Here is a 17,915-nt window from a genome sequence, read left to right on the forward strand (position 1 = left end):
GACGGTGTCTGTTATGCAGATGCACAAACAAACACATCCCCTGGGAGAAAGAAATTCTGTGAAAAATATCAGCCACTGTGCATTTTAAGATCTTTTTTTTCATAGATTACTAGAAAAAAAAGCATATTCAAAGCTGCGAAGAACAGACTACGCATTTCATCTCATGCATCATATAAAATAGTAGATTTTCAGTATATTTACATTATATATTACACATGATGTTCTGTACAATAAAAGTTCAATCTACACCACATTCTTAAAAATATTTTCTGACCCATAATTATCTTTTTTTTTTTGACAAAAAACGAGAATAGGAGAAAACGTCCAAGACAAATGAGCTTTTGGCTGTTTTGTAGGACGTCCTTGAAGCTTCACAGCATTAACTGGTGAGCTCTGCATAAAATAATCCTGTGAGGTTACTAGAGCGCACACATACACAAACACACACTCACACATCCACTGAACACACAAGTAGGGGCAGGGGGATGTGGGGGAAGTCCTTCACAGGGAACATGGCTCCCTGTTCTTGGAGAAAAGGCTTCAATCCGGAGCCAGACACTAACTACCCAGAGCCACAGTGGGCTTAGTCCTGGATTGTCTGTGGTGCTTTGAGCTCCAGAATTAAGTGCAAACAGCAAAACAATAAAAGATCCATATGAGGCGAGGGAAGCCACAGCCCGCCCCCAAATCACTTCCCGAGCCTCTGAGGCACAAGTTTGTCCCACTCCACTTCCGATCGGCTGGAGCCAGCTACTGTGGCTGCATCGAGGAGCGGTCAGACAAACTATCAGTTCTGTGAGGAGCCAGCTGCTGCTGTTGTTGTTGAAGTTGCTGTTTCTGCTGTTGTAACTGCTTCTGTTGTTGGTGATGGTGGTGCTGTTGCAACTGTTGTTGTTGTAACTGTTGTTGCTGCTGCTGTGGGGTTGTGGCGGCAAAAGTACCCTGCTGCTGCAAAGGGAATGCCGCTTGCAGGATCAACTGTGTGGACTGGTTTCCATGCAGAAGCCGAGGAGCCTTTGGTGAAACAAATTAGATTTTAACTGGATTTTTTGGGAAAAAAAGATCAACCTGCTGAGCTAAGATTTTACTTGAAATGCACAAGGCAAAATGTGACTTTTTGGCAGCAGATTTGGAAAGTCAGTACTTTTTCTCAAACACTGACTCGCTGCAACCACAAACCCAAAAAGTACAGCCATGTGAATTAACACCAATCACTAATACGGCAAGACTAATCATTTTTACAGGATGCTAGGGCTTCAACTACTAACTGTTATTTTTATTATAAACTAACCTAGAGACAGTTTTATTGATTAAGTGATTAACCATTTCGTCAAAAAGTGGTAATCCACATGTTTTTACAAAAACCCTCAAGATTATCAAGTTTTTTTTCTGCCAATCCAAAACAAAAAAACAACTGTTATAACCACACATCTTTAACATTGTCCTATTTATAAATGCTATTAATCACTACTCACTACTCAGTGGTACAACAGTGGTGACTTCCATGTACTGTGAGAAATCACATGCACATCCTCCCATTTAACAAAATGAAATTAAGTTTGCAGCTAAACAAACCAAAATGAACAGTTACCTCCACACAGTGAAACATGTTATTAAAATTACTTCATTAATGCATTTAAACCACAAAACTGCAAAGTTGCCTAATGTAGTGTTACTCCACTCTATTACCTGCAGAAACTGTGTTTGCTGTTGAGCCAGTGAAGTCTGCCCCTGCTGCATGGCTGTGACCTGTGATTGCGTCTGTTCCTGCTGTTGTGGTGGCTGCTGGGAAAGGCTAATGGTCTGGGTCTGGCCCTGCTGGGGAGCGAAAGCAGTCACTACTTGACCCATGAACATGGTTGTGGGGACCATGACAGCCCCACATGCCATCTGTCCTGTCACTAGCTTTGTGAGCAGCTGAGGAGCAGCAGGAAACCTGTGAGAGACAGGAAGTGAACAAAGGTCAGGCGTAGGTAACATCCATACATGGAAATAACACTTGAATGTAGCCCTATTACTGAATAATAAACACGCATTGAGTGAAGAAATAAAATGTAGCTACGAAAAAGATTTTGGTGTTTGTATAATTAAGTACAAACCTGATTTGAGCACCACGGTCCTGCGCAAATGTTGCCACTGCGGGAGTGTTGTGTCCAGTATTCTGTGCCAGGCTAGTGGAAATCTGGACCACGTTGGCAGGACTTTGCTGAGGGATCATCATCGTGTTGTAGAGAGAAACAGGCAGTGGATTTTGTTGTGGTTGCAGAGTGAGAGATGACCGCTGAGAGTGAAATAGACAAGACCACAGACAGTGAGAACATGTGAGGTGCACACAATATAATCAGCATGTAACGGTGAGAAAATGTTATGTGTTTAAAAGGTCCAGTGTGTAACATTTAGGAGGGTTTACTGGACATAAATTAAATATCTATGCATAATTCCATCTGTATTATAAGTGCATAATCATTTTTAAATTATAAACATTATTTACGTAGCCATAGAATAGGCTTTTTACATGTTCAGCACGCAGTGTGGAGGGTTTACATCCTTATGGTATGCAGGCCTCTGTTGTTCTCTGACACACTTTAAAGGTGAAGTAAGTAGTTTATAGTGCCATCTAGAGGAGAGGCTTAAATTTACAACAAAGAACTACTCCTCTGCTCACCCCCTCCCTTCCCTGAGCGCTACGGTATCCGTAGCCGGTCAAATGTTGTCCTCGTCGTCTTTCTCCGTGTCAGCAGGTGAGGTTCGTGAGGCGAGGGAGCGGACGCGCTACCGCGGCCGTAGCAGACGAAGCGGAGAGAGTAGAGGCGGGACTTCCGCTACAAGTAAAGCGACGCTTGATTTGTTCTCTCGCGTTTGTCCATACAGGCTCCGGTAGAAACATGGCGTCTCGCTGCTAACAGTGGCAATGCAACCACGGCCCGCGACCATGTTATTTTACATGACTTTTTAAGACACTACGAAAATGAAACAAAAACTATTATACAGCGACTAGACAATGCAGGAGCACATAATATGTATAAAAAAGTGGATTTTGGGTTATATAAACCCATAAATACTACACAGTGTCCCTTTAAGGGAGTGGTGGAGTCATTTATTGGTCTCACCAATAGATGTCACTAATTCTTACACACTGGAAACTTCATTGAACAGTATTTGGTTGGTCTGACCTGAGAGAGTGCTGTACTCTGTTCCCGGAGTGTTTGTTGCTGGGACTGGGGCTGGACAGCATGTTGTTGTTGTTGTTGTTGTTGTTGTTGTTGCAGCTGCTTTATGCTGTTCTGTAAAGGCCCTGCAGAGATGACTTGGCCCTGCATGCTGAGCATCCCTCCTTGCTGCACCACAGCATTCACCTGGGCCACCTGAACAGAGCTAAGAGTTAGTTCTCCAGTTCCTTTCTGCGAGAACATCTGGAACATATTGCAGACTCAAACATGGATTGATCAGTTGGGCTGTATTTTCTCTTTTTTCCACACCCTCCCAATCACATATTCAGTCTCACCTGTAAGTTCTGTCCCTGCACCCTCTGCAGCTCCTCCTGAATCTGCCGCAGCTCATCCTGCTGTTGCTGGATGTTAGCCTCAATCAGCCTGGTCCTCTGCTCCAGCTGGTCTTTCAGGTGCTGCATGGCATCTATCTGGTTGGAGAACTGCACCATTGACTGTGAAAGACCAATGACATGAGAACATGAAGGGAAGCAAAATGGCAGTTACAGAGGTTGTTTACATGAGAAGTCTTGTTGTATATGGATCTTGAGATTAAGATTGTATTTAATGTTTGGCATTCAGATAGTTCAGTAGCTCTTTCATACAGACTGATACATTTAAAATGTACACCTAAAACAGTACGTTGTCAGATCAGTATTCAAAAAATTCTGAACGGATTTCCCAAAATTGTATTGGAAAGATCACACATGGAAGAAGACATAATTGGAAAAAATCTATTTCACAGAGGGCAGCAGGGGACTGCCGATCCTAGGAGTCATTCTGGGTCCTGTTAATATAACACTGTACATTGTGCATACATGAGATAAATGTCTTACTTGTCCACTATTCTGTACTTGTTGTTGCTGTTGTTGCTGCTGTTGTTGACAAACCATGGATGGAGTTATGTTTTGTCCTGTATTTTGGGAGCTCATCGACTGCTAATAGAAACAATACAGACACAAACAAAAGTCAGGATAAGGAGAAGAGAGACATCAGGGAGCATCTACTCTCTTAATGCTCAACACACACAAGTCTAGTCACTGACCTGACTGCTGATAGACGATCTCCGTTGTGATGTCATCTCCACGGCAGAGACGGATTGGCGACCTGGTGTACTCCCCTGAAGCTTCATCTGTGATGCTAAGGGTAAAACAATGAATTATGATACGGTTTTTAGATGGAGACACTTCATTTTAATGCTGGGGTGTTGCATTGCTTTTTGTTAATGGCGCTTACAGGCTAGGTCAGACACAGCTGTGTGTGATGATTTGCGTGAGCTGCGAGATGAGACGGAGGGTGTCTGGCTGTGGTCAAAGCGCTCTAAAACCTCTTTCAGACTGGAAGTGTTGAGCTGGGATTCAGAGCCTGAATCCTGAGACTGCTGTGAAAAGAGATACGGTGTTAATAGCAATAATGAAGGAAAACTGGTTTCAGTGTCCTTTAAAACATTGATTGTGTCTTACCTTATCAGCTGTGATCTCTGGTGTTGATTCTTCAATTCCAAGTTCTCTGCGTTGTTCTGCCCTTACTTCAGCGTAACTATAGATCACAGACAGTTATAAAGATTATGTTCAAAACATTATGATTACAATGAAAAATGCGGAAGGGGTGCATGTTCATTCTTTTTTTTATCTTCCATGTACCTTACAACAGTGTGTGTGCAAACAATAAACTCAGGTCGGGAGTTCCATTGATGATAGGTGATATAGTAGTGTGTCTGGAGCCAAATCCACTGCTGTCCTTTGGTAAGGAATCTGTAGTAGCAGGACTTTCCTTTGCCATATTGCATTACTACAAAGAAACCAAGAGGAGATGATTATCATTTAGTGTTTGAAAACCTCATAAGGCAGCTGACAAATGGGGCTTTGCTAACCTAACTGAAGCTAGAAAAGTATGGAAGTAGAGTTGTGTCAATATTTTCACACCTTTATGAATTGAGCAAACAAAAATGAACCACACAATCAAAATACACAAATTGCAAATACAATATTGATGTAATCATTATATATTCTATTCAATTTGTTTGAAAATACACTTTTTGTTTGCTCTGACTCTTGTTCTTTGTCCTCCCTGAAAATACATTTTTGAATGATTAAATTGTTTAAAAGTTTGTTTGCAATTTGTGTACTTTGATTGTGTGGTTCATTTTTATTTGCTCAAATCATAAAGTGCTGTTTGCGTCTTAAAAAGTGTTCTAAATTTAATTCCAGAGAAAAGGTGAACTCACAGTGTTCATGGCATTTAGCCAGTGTTTCCAGGTCATCGACATGGTAGTAGTCATATCCTGACGTACCCAGGACCTCAAACGGGAGGTAACCTATGACGGGTGGAGCTCTGGACAAATAAATGTTATTGTTAAATTAAATGATATTGAGATCTGGAAAGTGGAAACATTATTCTTTTGAAATACTAACACTGATTTTTAAGGTGTGTATCTGCGCTATGACCTCGTTTATGAAGCCCTGAAGGTTCGAAACAAACAGTTCAGCCACTGCCGAGAACGTTGTGTTGTATTGTAATCTCGGGCTCAGCAAGATCTCTGTAAAAACCTGTTCTGGTTACGTAAACGGCAGTTCTGAACAGCGGCTCCTCCTGTTCCGGGCACTAGTCCGGGCACATCCGGTTGCATACATTGAACCGCAGAAGAAGAAGAAAGTCTGTTGTGTTTCGAGGTGTTTCAAGAGCGACAGTGTCTTCTGACTCTGTGTCCGACTCTGGGTCAAAGTCGTAAAAGGGACTGCTTCGGGGAGTCGTGATGAAGCTATTTTTAAACATTGTTAAAACAATGTTTTGATAATGAGTAGCAGTGCATTCACCGTTCCAGAGGGGGAGCTGCGCTTCTGAGAGCAGGTGTGCTGATTACGTCAGTTCCATGTATTGGCCAATCACAAGACAGTTGGGAAGGCTCTACGCTGGCTGGCCAATCACAACACAGTCTGTCTTCTGGGGGTGAGATTTCAGTCTAAAATAGCGCTACTGACGAGAGCTTCAGTGAGGAGAGATTTCTATAGGCTCATTTACAGCAACTAGGAGGTTTTTGACCATAAAAACAAGTTAATGTATGTAAGTAGACCTCCATAACTCACATATATGTGCGATAGAATCACTCTATGGGAGCTTTAAATGAGTTTTATTCACATTGATACTGCAAGTTACCACAACAGAAAAAAGCCAATTTAAGATCGGTTTTCCCCCACTTTTCTACTTTGAGAGCTCTGTGACAACAGCAAAGCAGATTAGAATGAAAATAAGCTGACAAATCATCCCAGGTCACGCAATGTTTGTCAGAACAGCATGTGACTTGACCTAACTGACCCCACTTCTAAACCGCAATGACTTTCTTTCACAGTTTCTTAGAACTCATGTTTGAACCAATAAAGCTAAACAGTCACATAACTTGTACAGACACGATCAGTAAATCGATTTCGTAGTTGTTTAACAACTCTTTTGATGCCAAAATCACATATCTGCGGTGACGGTTTACATGCCTTTGCTTTCACACCGGTAACAAACTGCACTTAAATCTAAATGAAGACCGAACAATAGGGATGGGAATTTCACACATTTTTAGAGTCAATTGTCGAGGTCCACGTGTCTAATTTTTTGTCGATTTTTTTTTTTTTTTTACACAGCAGCAGCAACAGGAGCAACGCGGGAGTGTAAACTATTCTACACTGTAATACTTCATTTTAGGCTCAAAAACATGGCTGTAATGTCCATTATTGACCATCAGAACAGCGATAATAAAAATGAGGGGCAAAAAAAACAAACCGCGCTGGAGCGCGTGTTGCCACTCGGCAGACGGCTCTGGTTTTTGAACCTGCGCTCGTTAGGTGTCCACCAGAGTGAAGTACAGTGATCCTGACTGGGTGAGATGCCATCTTCATTTGTGTAGCGCTTGTGTTATGTCCCCCACCCCCGTCCTAAACTTTAGCGCAACCTTGTTCGTACTGCACGCACACACACACACACGCTTGGACGCGCACAGCCACCCGAGAGAACGAGCCGGTGACGCGCGCACCATCATCCGCAGGGAGCCTGGACAGCAGGATCACCTTTTCGTGCAAAGCTTCTTTAACCTCCATGGTCGTGAACTTTACGTGTTTGTGACACTTCGACTTTTTTTACTTTTCATTTTTTTGTCGAGGTGCGCGCGTGTCGATTGTCGACAAAAAAGTCCCATCCCTACCAAACAACATCTTCTTTATCAGCTAGTTTTTTCTGGTTGTTTTATCTGACTAAATTAGACTTTATTGGAACACATCCACACAAAAATAGCACAACCAACCCTTCCCAGCAAATTTCATCAAAATCCTGCTGCTCACAGACAACCTCCTTGTCAAGCATCAAATGAATATTAAGTATAACATGTTTTATTTAAAAAAAAAAAAACACATTGAAATGAAGATACTGAAAATAAATCTACCTGTGGTCCAAGAAGAGAAATTTCCACTCTAAACTATGTCTGGAGGTGAATTCTTCATTAGGCTCCTCTACAGTGCACATCTCCTGTGAAGGACAAGACAATGTAGACTGTATTTAGACATTTTCTACACATACTAAATTATCTGTGTGACATGATCCTGCAGGAGACAATGTGTTTCTAAAGAGCCTAGTTTTGGCATTTAACCCTCACAAGGATCTTTTAATGACTCAGTTTTATTCTTTCAATCAGCAGGAATATGACAGTCTCAAAAGCTCAATACTGAATGCAGCAGGAGAACGTCTTGGATCAGACATGTTCACAACAGCAATGGTCCAAACGTCAGACGATGTCTGAAAGCAGCTTCATTTTTCATTCACTAGTCAACTAGTAAAAAACATTTTTGATTGTGGGTTTGTTGTTTTTTTAAACAAAGGAAACATGGCAACAGCATATAAACGCAGAAAAAAGTCCAAATGTTGTTTAACTTGGGTGGACTGGGTACTGTGGACTCTCACCTTGATAAACTGTGGTTTGGCTAGCCTTACAGTTGCTATGAGACACACTCTGTCTTCAAAGGCAGAGTGAAGTGAACGCTGAGTCACTCCTTCGAAACCGTTTCGGGTACAGTTAGGCACTGGGGAAAAGATAAACATGGCATTGTTAGACCTAACAAGCAGGAGAACTTGCCTTGAGGCTTAAAGCTCTAGTGTGTAACTTTTAGGACAGTTTAGTGGCAGAAACTATGGACTGGCAACCTGTCGAGGGTGCACCCCGCCTTTCGCCCTTTGTGAGCTGGGATTGGCACCAGCAGCCCTGCGACCATAATGTGGAGGATAAAGTAGTAGACGATGAATGAATAAAGGGCAGAAACTGAATATACTACCATTATATATGTTTATATATGTGTAAAATCATCTACATAAATATAGTTTGGTTTTCTTGGCTCAGAATAAACCTTTTATATGCACCTTAGGCAGATGGAGAGTGCAGATGGAGGCCACCATCTTGCACCACCATGTTTTCGACAGCAGTCTAAATAAACAAACCAAACCAGCCTTTCACATTTTGAAGTGAAAGCATATGACACAAATGAAGAATGACATATTTCCTGGTACGTGAAAGCCACTGTAATTCCCCATTTGTCTTAAAAAAGGAAGGGGTAAGAGGAGATCCATAGATCTCCATAGGTTAGACTCTGCAATCTCACCACTGGATGTCGCTAATTCTTAATGGACCTTTAAAACACCTTTGGTGCGGAACTCACCATTATTCAGGGACTTGAAGTTTCCAATAAACTTGACATATTCATACACAGGTGGCTCTTTGGGGTCAATCGTTCCTCGGAGCATGTGGCAACAGAACTCAAGCTGATTTTTTGCTGTAAAAAAAAAAAAAAAAAAGAGACCCACAATGCCTCAGTCTATACATCGTCACTTGGCTGACAAGAGCATAATTAGAGAATAGAAAATTCCAAGACACGTAAAAGAGACGACAATTCAGAATCTGAAGCACTTACATTTCAGATACTCAGGCGTGAGTGTCTCTCCCTCCATGATATGAGAGGACAGAGCCTTGTACACATCTGATTGCTCCCCCATGGGCAGGAAGTTCAACAGGTTCTGATCCACAAGGTCAGACTGAAACACACAACGTCTTTATTGAGCATGTGTATCTAATCTTTTCACACTTAACTTTTGAGCAATGAGAGTATATGCAACAATTCAAGTGCAATATTGAACAATTGGTAATTTTCAAATCAAGATTGCAACTTGACACATTGCTGCACAAGGCTGCATTTTGGATTACACATTGTGCATCTTACCTAACCCAGGCTTTACTAACATAGGCTTGCATACAGTAGATCATATTTTGATGGTAAATAATGTGGTAATGGTGCATTAAATTTCAAATCTTTTTCATAGTGAATACTGAACTGGAGTTTGACTTTAAATCTACACTCTATTACCATTCATTCAGAACTTGAGCCATTATACTCACAGGTAAATGTTCTAGTAGAGACGTCACGCCCTCAGAAACATAGATTATATTCCCATCAGTCATAATTGCAAGAAAAAATCCATCTAATGCCTGTTAGAAAAAAGGTTCCTTTAATTTACTGAAATTATTGCATGTAAATAGAAAAACTGACATGGAAAAATACAGAGCTCCATGTTAAGCAGAGACTAAGCTCACCTCCAACATTAGCTGAGTGAACTCTTCATTGCTAAGAAAAGGAGGCTTCCAGTCTTGTCTGATCTCTGTTGACTCCGACTGAGCAGCAATTTCTAAAAAAAAAAAAAAAAGGAAAGGAAAAAAAGGTGAGATAATCCAAATGAAGCTGATGTAATCTGGAACGTATTGTGAACATACTTATTTTCTTACCCTTGTGTTTGTATAGAAAGTCGATGCTCTTCTGCAAAATAGTGGACTTGTCCATTTTCCGGGTATTTCCCGGCAACATTGTGCCGAGCTCCTTGATGAGGACATTGAACTGGTCTCTGCGTTTCTTCTCAGACTTGTTACGTGACATACTAAAGACACAAATCACACATTTTCTTTTTGTTACTATAGAATGGCACTGGCGATAGCTGCGTTATTTTTCATTAACAATTGAACAAAAATTAAAAAATTAAAATTGAAGTTACAATAATGACGGAGGATTAAAGCACAAGGATCTCACCGTTTTGCTTTGTCCTTCTCATCTTCTTCCATAAGCCCATCAAAGATACTGCTGTCATCCCTGCAGAGCAAACCAACCAGAGGGTAAAGACAAAAAAAAGACAAAAAGCACCTTCACATGAGAATCCGCAGTTCTATTTCATCCTTACTGACCGCCAGAGGCGGTGCTTTAGCACTGGATGTCTCCATCTTGCGCATGCGCAGGTCGAGTGTTTATACCAACAAAGTCACCCATGACCCCTGATGACGCCGGCTAGCCTATATCTTCCGGTGACATCAGAGGATCTGTTCCTTTTCATCTTCTCGCTTTGCAGGTAGACGCATGTCAGCGAACTCTAGCTGAATTAAAGCGTTCATTGCCGCTCCGTCGCTGGTAGCCTTGTGACAATCTGTCGGAGCTGCGAGCTGTTCGCCCTCCAAGGGCTGCGACGAGCGGAGACGGGAGGTTCGTCGCGGTTCGCCGTGAACACCCCGTAATAGAAGTTGGATCAGCCAACGCTACAACTGGCTGAGTATACCAGGCGTCTTTCGCCTCCTTTGAGAATATGTCTTCTCTGTAAAATTAAGTCGGTGAAGGCGTTGTGCGCTCTCTCCCGACATTTCCGTGTGTTAATTACGGGCGCTAGCGGTTAGCATTGCCTGCTCGACCTAGCGTCTGTATAATCGGTACACAGCTGATAGTACCCGCTTTGTTGCGGTCATATGTTGGTGAAGAAAGTGCATCTGTACTTCTCCTATATCTGTGAGTAATTGTACAACTTGTACCGTTTTTTATCTGTACTTTTCCATGTTATGAAGACAGCATTGCTTTAAGACACAGAGTCTGTGTAATCGCTACACAATTGGTCGTACCCGCCTTTCGTTGTAGTTGTATGTCGGTGAAGCCCCGACACCCGTACTTATGCTGTATCTATGAGTAACAGTACAACGTGTACTGCCTCTCTCCTTTTTTACTGTCATGTGTCGGTGCAGACAGCGTGTGCGCTCTCTCTTCGACATTTGTGATTTAATTACAGGCACTAGTGTCAGCACTGCTACTTAATCTAGTGTCTGCATAATCTGTACATTATACATGTCAGTGAAGCCAGTGTACTCGCTCCCTCTCCTGACATCTGTACTACTGTTATCCGTGAGTAACTGTACAGTGTGTACCGTTTCTCGCTTTGTTTTTTCATTCATGTGTTGGTAAAGACAGCGTGTCCGCTCTCTCTCCCGACATTGGGTTGTTGCGCTGGCGGTCAACATTGCTCGCTTGACCTAGCGTCTGCATAATCGCTACACCGCTGCTCGTACCCACCTCCAGTTGTAGCTTCATATGTCGGTGAAGCCAGCGTACTCACTCCCTCCTGACATCTGTATTTCTGCTATATCCGTAGAAGCTTGACCTAGAGGCTGTGTAATCGGTACACAGCTGGTTGTACCCGGCCCACCTTTCGTGGTGGTTGTATGTTTGTGAAGCCAGCGTACTCGCTCCCTCTTCCAACTTTGTACTTCTGCTGTATCTATGAGTAACTGTACGGTGTGTACTGTCTCTCTTTTTTACTCTCCTGTGTCGGTGAAGACAGCGTGTGCTCTCTCTCTCCCGCCATTTGTGATTTTAGTACAGGCGCTAATGTCAGCACTGCTTGCTTGACCTTGCGTATGTGTAATCGGTACATTATACATATGTCAGTGAAACCAGTGTATTCGCTCCCTCTCCTGACATCTGTACTACAGTTATCTGGGAGTAACTGTACAGTGAGTACTGCTTTTGCTTTGGGTTTTTACTGTGTTGATGATGATGATACACCGTTGGCTGTACTCTTCATTCTAGTCCCCTGTAGTAAGCAGACGTGTTCCACTAAGGCTAACTGCATTGGATACCTGTTTGTGAAGGCAGTGCGTTCGCTCCCTTTCCCATCGCAGGTGTATACTACTACCTCTAGTAACAGCCATATCTTGAGCTGTGTTGCTAGGCGGGATGGTTGTATTTGGCGCAGCAAGCCGACCTTTTGCTGGTGAAGGCAGTGCTCTCGCTCCCACTCCCAGCATAGGCAGGTGCTGTTGCCCTCCAGTTAGCAGAAGTGTGAAGAGCCCACTAAGGCTAACTGTATTTGTCTGTGCGACACCTGTTGGTGAAGGCAGTGCGCTCGCTCCCTCTCCCATCACAGGTGTATGCTACTAAACGTCAGTAACAGCCACATCTCGAGCTGCGTCTGCTCGGTGGCGACAGTCTGTATTGGCGCAGCAAGCTGGCCTTTGCCGGTGAAGGCAGTGTTCTCGCTCCCGCTCCCAGCATAGGCGGATGCTGGTGCCCTCATAGTTAGTGTGAAGAACCACTAATCCTAACTGTATTCGGCTGTGCGACACCTGTTGGTGAAGGCAGTGTGCTCGCTCCCTCTCCCATCACAGGTGTATACTACTTACCGTCAGTAACAGCCACATCGAGCTGTGTCTGCTCGGTGGTGACAGTCTGTACTGGCGCAGCAAGCTGACCTTTGCTGGTGATGGCAGTGTTCTCGCTCCCGCTCCCAGCATAGGCGGACGCCGTTGGCCTCATAGTTAGCGTGAAGAACCACTTACCCTAACTACAGCCGTGCGACACCTGTTGGTGAAGGCAGTGTTCTCGCTCCCTCTCCCAGCATCTGTTGCTTCTCCCACTCTACAGCCGCCGACTGGCACCATGCTTGGTGACCACTCCTGTGCGACCTGTATGGCCTCCCTGCAGCCGGAGGACGGTCATGATAGGTGCCCTCCGTGCCTTGGCCTCGAACACCTGAGGGAGGGGCTGTCGGAGGATCCGTGCATGAACTGCAGCTTCATGCCCAGGGCAGTGCGGGTTGCCAGACTGGCTGAGGAACACCTGCTGGGTCATGTTCCGGAACCGGACCAGCTGACCCCAGCCCAGCGACTGCCACCAGCACAGCCTAATCGACCTCGGCTGCAGAGGCTGTGGGCGCGGGTCGAGGAGTCTAAACTGGCCTCCAGGGGGGACCAGCTGACTGAGGAGTTAAACTAGATGAAGACCCTCTTCATAGCCGTCCAGTTCTGGGATCGGTGCAGTGGATGCAGGTTTTTCCGCTTCCCCGCTGCCACGGTCGAACCGGAGGAAGATGTACTCTCCGTGGCGGCTTCAGCCACCGAGTTCACCAACAATGGGGCCAATGTGGTTCCCCAAGGTGCTGCCTCACACACCCTTGGGGTGAGCTCCCGCTCCCCAGCCAGCAGTGGCGGGTATAACTTCATGGGTGCCACCATTCGCATGGCCCCACAGGCTCAGCCGGCTCCCGCCAGTGCCTCTTCAGGCGTGAACCAGCCCAGCTCCCCCACTGTTTGACTCGCCGCCAGTGGCTAGCTCAGGGGAGATTCAGTGGCTGATTATCGGCTTCTTTTTTCCAGCAGCAGCTCAGCTACTGGACTGTTTTCACCACAGGCCCTTAGGTGATTCCACCTTAACCCCACAGGTACAAATTTCAGTTCCGACACCCCCAACCTACAGCCTGGTCAAATGACCATTATACGCGACCCGGCAGAAAAAAACCCTGTCACCATGGGGTTCTACTCAACTTACTTTCTCATGGAAAAGAAAGACGATGGACTCCGCCCTATCACTCAACTTGAGGGGACAACAGGTTCCTGAAGTTCACGAAGTTCCACATGCTCGTAATGCAGTGGTTCTGCGTACTGGCTTTTACAGGGGAATGGTTTACCTCTTATTCTTGAAGGACGCGTACTTTCACGTCCCCATAGCACCAGGCATTTTCTGCAGCCTGCTCTCAGGGCCGCCATTATCAGTCCAGGGTGCTCACTGCTCCCGTTCGGCCTCTCCCTTCACCACTGGTGCTGGCCAGGTGTGTGGCAGCAGCCCTCTTCCCCCTGCAGTCGCGGGGCATGAACATCCTCAGAGTGATTTTCACAATGAGCTGCCTGGTTCCCTCTCAGAGTACACTTTTCTAGGGGGGTGACTCCGGATGCTGTTGCCATGAGGGCCTGTCCATCACTTCGGCGTGTGGACGACATCCTCATCCTCCTTCTCCTCTTCAGAAGGGCCGCTGCTTGCGCTACACCCAGTATATGCGCCTCTTAGGCAAGCTAACAGCTGCTGCCACTGTGGCTCCCTTAGGCCCGCTGCCACTACGCCCCCTTCAGAGGTGGCCAAACAGTTTTCCACTTGTATGCCAAGTGGCACCAGCACAGGAAGCTTAGGCATCACAACGCTGCCTCCTTGGCCTCCTGCCCCCTCGGCCTGCTCTGGCCCCACGGAGGGTGAGATGGTTTCTTCTTCAGGGCACGCCCATGGGCGCCATTACATCCCTTCGGGAGACTGTCACACAGATGTATCCCTCACAGCTACGGGCAGTGCACATGGCACTGCAGCTTTTTCTTCAGTTCCTTCAGTAGAGGCATGTGCTAGTACGGTCAGACAATGTCTCAACCGTCTCTCTCTGACATAATTGCACACACTCTGATGTAGAGGTGGTATTTAATATCTGGGATGTTTTTTCGGAAGGGCAGAGGGGGATCTCTTTGCCTCAGAGGAGTCGACGACCCACTGCCCCCCTCTGGTTCTCCTTGACAGAGAAGGCCAGCCCTTCTCAGCCGCGAGGATGCTCTCGCACACGATCGCCCAGAAGCTCTTATCTATGCCTTCCCACAGAGCCGCTGATTCCTCAAACACTGCAGAGGGTCCTCCAGCATGGCCACAACCTGCTACTGGTGGCCCCCTTTTCTGGCCAGGGATGACATGTTTTCCTCTGCTGCACAGGCTCTGCTGCAGCTCATCGCGGCGTCTCCCCGACAGGTTGGATCTCCTGTCTCAGTTAGGGGGCCAGGTCTGGCATCCTGACCCTCATTGCCTCCAGCTCTGGGTCGGCCACTGCAGGGCACGACCTCCGGGCAGAGTGTTCAGACACAGCCCAATGTACCACACTGAAAACTATGGAGCTTTCTACCCAAATGCAGTATGTGAACAGGTGTAAACTGTCTGCCTGGTGTTCCGAGGGGGGCGAGGGCCCCGTCTACTATACAACTACAACAATTCTGTAGTTCCTACAGCCACTCCCGAATGGCGGACGGGAGGGCTTATGTGGCGGGCTTTTCCTCTCGACACACTCAAGTTGATGACAACACCGTGGAGTGCCACAGACTCGTGTCCTTTTCCTTAAAGGAAAGCCTCAAGGCTACAACTACCAAGGGTACAGAGAATTCTGGCTTGGGGTCTGCCCCGGTGCTGCCCCCCCCCCTTGAGTTGAAGACTGCCTTTCTCCTCACCATCACTTAGTAAGGAGTGCTGAGGAGCTACATGCTCTCTCTGTGAGGGACTCATGTCTGAGGTCGAACTCGGACTCAGATGGCTCAGGGGTCACTCTGTGGCCAAATACGGGCTTTTCCTCCTCAGGTTCTGTCATCGTCAAACCTTAATCCTGGCACAGTTTATCCTCCCAGCAGGGGAGGAAAGGTCATGACGGCCGTGCCCTGTCCAGACCTTAAGAGTCTATATAACTTCGACCGCGAGCTTGAGACGGTCAGAACAGCTGTTTCTCTACTACGGCGTACTAATAAGGCCGTGCTCCCTCCGAACAGTGACTCTCACACAGAATTATGGACATCATCACTCAGGTGTACAAACACGGTGGTTATCCCCTGCCATCCGGGGGAGGTGCCACTCTACTAGGGCTGTCACTACATCATGGGCGGCTCTGCGCGGCGTGCCCCTGGTGGGCATCACCAGCTACCCTCTCCAGATTCTATAGGGTGAATGTGCCGCCTCTACCCTTTACTCTCACTGAGGTACGTACTGGCATTCCTCGTGACTTTGTTGTTATGGTCATCCAGTGCTAAAGCACCGCCTCTGGCGGTCAGTAAGGATGAAATAGAACGAAAGTTACGTATGTAACTACGGTTCTATGAATCCTGGATGACCGCCAGAGCGTTCTGTCACTCGGAATCCTCGTGGTTTCGCGAGAAGATTCTGCAGGAACAGATCCTCTGATGTCACCGGAAGATATAGGCTAGCCGGCGTCATCAGGGGTCATGGGTGACTTTGTTGGTATAAACACTCGACCTGCGCATGCGCAAGATGGAGACATCCAGTGCTAAAGCACCGCCTCTGGCGGTCATCCAGGATTCATAGAACCGTAGTTACATACGTAACTTTCGTTTTCAGAGTTAAAAGCAGAACATAATAAATCTGAACACATAAATCAGAAACGGTGTCCTTAAAATGTTTGGTCAGCTTAATCAGACTAAAATCAATCTTCTATGCTTTAGAATCCAATATATTCATACATTTTTAATTAATATAACAAGAACAATACCTCCACCAAATCCTAAATCCTCATCTAAGACTCATTTCATGTAGTAAGTAAGGACTAAGAATTAATGTATTATAAGGCATTGTGTATTTTGTCATCATAGGCAGACGGTTGCTTTATTTATGGCTTATAGCTTCAAATATAAAGTTAAAATTCAGAGTTCAGTTACAGAAATGTTGGCTTGAGACCTTTGACAACAACAAAAATGCGGTCAGATACAGCATAAAGTAAGCTAGAGCTGCAACTAACGATTATTTTCGTAATCGATTAATCTGTCGATTATTTTCTCGATTAATCGATGAATCACTTGGTCCATAAAATGTCAGAAAATTTTAAAAAAACGTCGAAAGCTGGAAATTATGATGTTCTCCAAAGTCTTGTTTTGTCCACAAACCACAATGATTCAGTTTTAAAGATTTCTTTATGTGGGGCAAAGAAACCAAGAAAATATTCACATTTAAGAAGCTGAAACAATCAGAAATCTTGTTTTAATCATGAAAAAGCTTCAAACCGATTATCGATTATCAAAATAGTTGGCGATTAATTTAGTAATCGATTAATAATCGATTTATCGATTAATCGTTTCAGCTCTAAAGTAAGCTAAACACAGGTAAAACAAAACATCTGACTCACCTGTCAATGCTCGAGGTCATTTTGAATCCTGTTCAGGGTCGCAGTGTTGGAGAGGGGTCATTTAATCGTGAGGTAGACATTTGTGAACAGACCTTTTGATAAAAAATACAAAGACCACAATATACAGTAACTTCAGCTGCATCGGTGTTTAAAAACAGAGTTAATTCAAATCCGAAATCTTACCTTAATGACAGTACAGCCAGTGTGGTGAAAGCATGAGAAAGCATCTGGATGAAGACAGGGGCTGAGTGGATACACTGTGGTGGCAGAGCTCTGCGAGTCCTGGAGGAGAGTCACTGAAAATGTCCTCAATCAAAAGGTCTTTGAGCTGAGTTTTTCGTCTGCTTCGGGCACGAGTGTGGCACATGGCAGCAACATCTGAGTCTACCAAAGATTAAAAAAAATAAACAAGCATATGCGGTCATTAGAGAAGTCTTTACAGATACAGAAGCTGGGGGTATTTTAAAGTTTGTCATTTTATCTATTTTATCTATCTATTATATCTATGTGGCATACTGTATAAATACTGTATGCACTATTTTTATATGATCATTCATTAGTTGCATCCAGTATGATTTCTTTCATGTCAGGAACATTAGATATTCCATGAAAAGATTCTACTTCTCCAGTTTTCAAGACAAAACCTTGCTGTTCAAAAGTGATAATGACCAATCG

At 44.9% G+C, this 17,915-nt stretch overlaps 1 protein-coding gene across 1 annotated transcript; it reads right to left on the minus strand.

Annotated features, from left to right (window-relative positions):
- Window positions 1-254: 254 nt before the first annotated feature.
- Window positions 255-17,537, minus strand: clocka (clock circadian regulator a). The gene is made up of 21 exons (XM_083888042.1): window positions 17,424-17,537; window positions 17,241-17,332; window positions 10,316-10,375; window positions 10,018-10,166; window positions 9,829-9,920; window positions 9,634-9,723; window positions 9,152-9,272; window positions 8,900-9,013; window positions 8,151-8,269; window positions 7,636-7,718; window positions 5,437-5,543; window positions 4,853-5,000; window positions 4,673-4,748; window positions 4,446-4,590; window positions 4,255-4,349; window positions 4,046-4,147; window positions 3,506-3,664; window positions 3,174-3,413; window positions 2,100-2,281; window positions 1,690-1,936; window positions 255-1,014 (listed from the first exon to the last, which is right to left on the minus strand). Exons 2-21 carry the CDS (start codon window positions 17,258-17,260, stop codon window positions 751-753), a joined length of 2,613 nt encoding a protein of 870 aa, XP_083744168.1. The 5' UTR covers window positions 17,261-17,332; window positions 17,424-17,537; the 3' UTR covers window positions 255-750.
- Window positions 17,538-17,915: the final 378 nt, after the last annotated feature.

The sequence above is a fragment of the Microchirus variegatus genome, assembly GCF_963457635.1.
Source record: "Microchirus variegatus genome assembly, chromosome: 4".
Classification (NCBI taxonomy): domain Eukaryota; kingdom Metazoa; phylum Chordata; class Actinopteri; order Pleuronectiformes; family Soleidae; genus Microchirus; species Microchirus variegatus.

Coding starts and splice junctions, on each gene's coding strand:
- clocka (XM_083888042.1), bottom strand. CDS start 17,260: ATGACCTCGAGCATTGACAG. Junction 9,724..9,828: donor TCACTCAGCTAATGTTGGAG/GTGAGCTTAGTC, acceptor TTTTTCTAACAG/GCATTAGATGGATTTTTTCT. Junction 3,665..4,045: donor AAGTACAGAATAGTGGACAA/GTAAGACATTTA, acceptor GGTCTTTCACAG/TCAATGGTGCAGTTCTCCAA.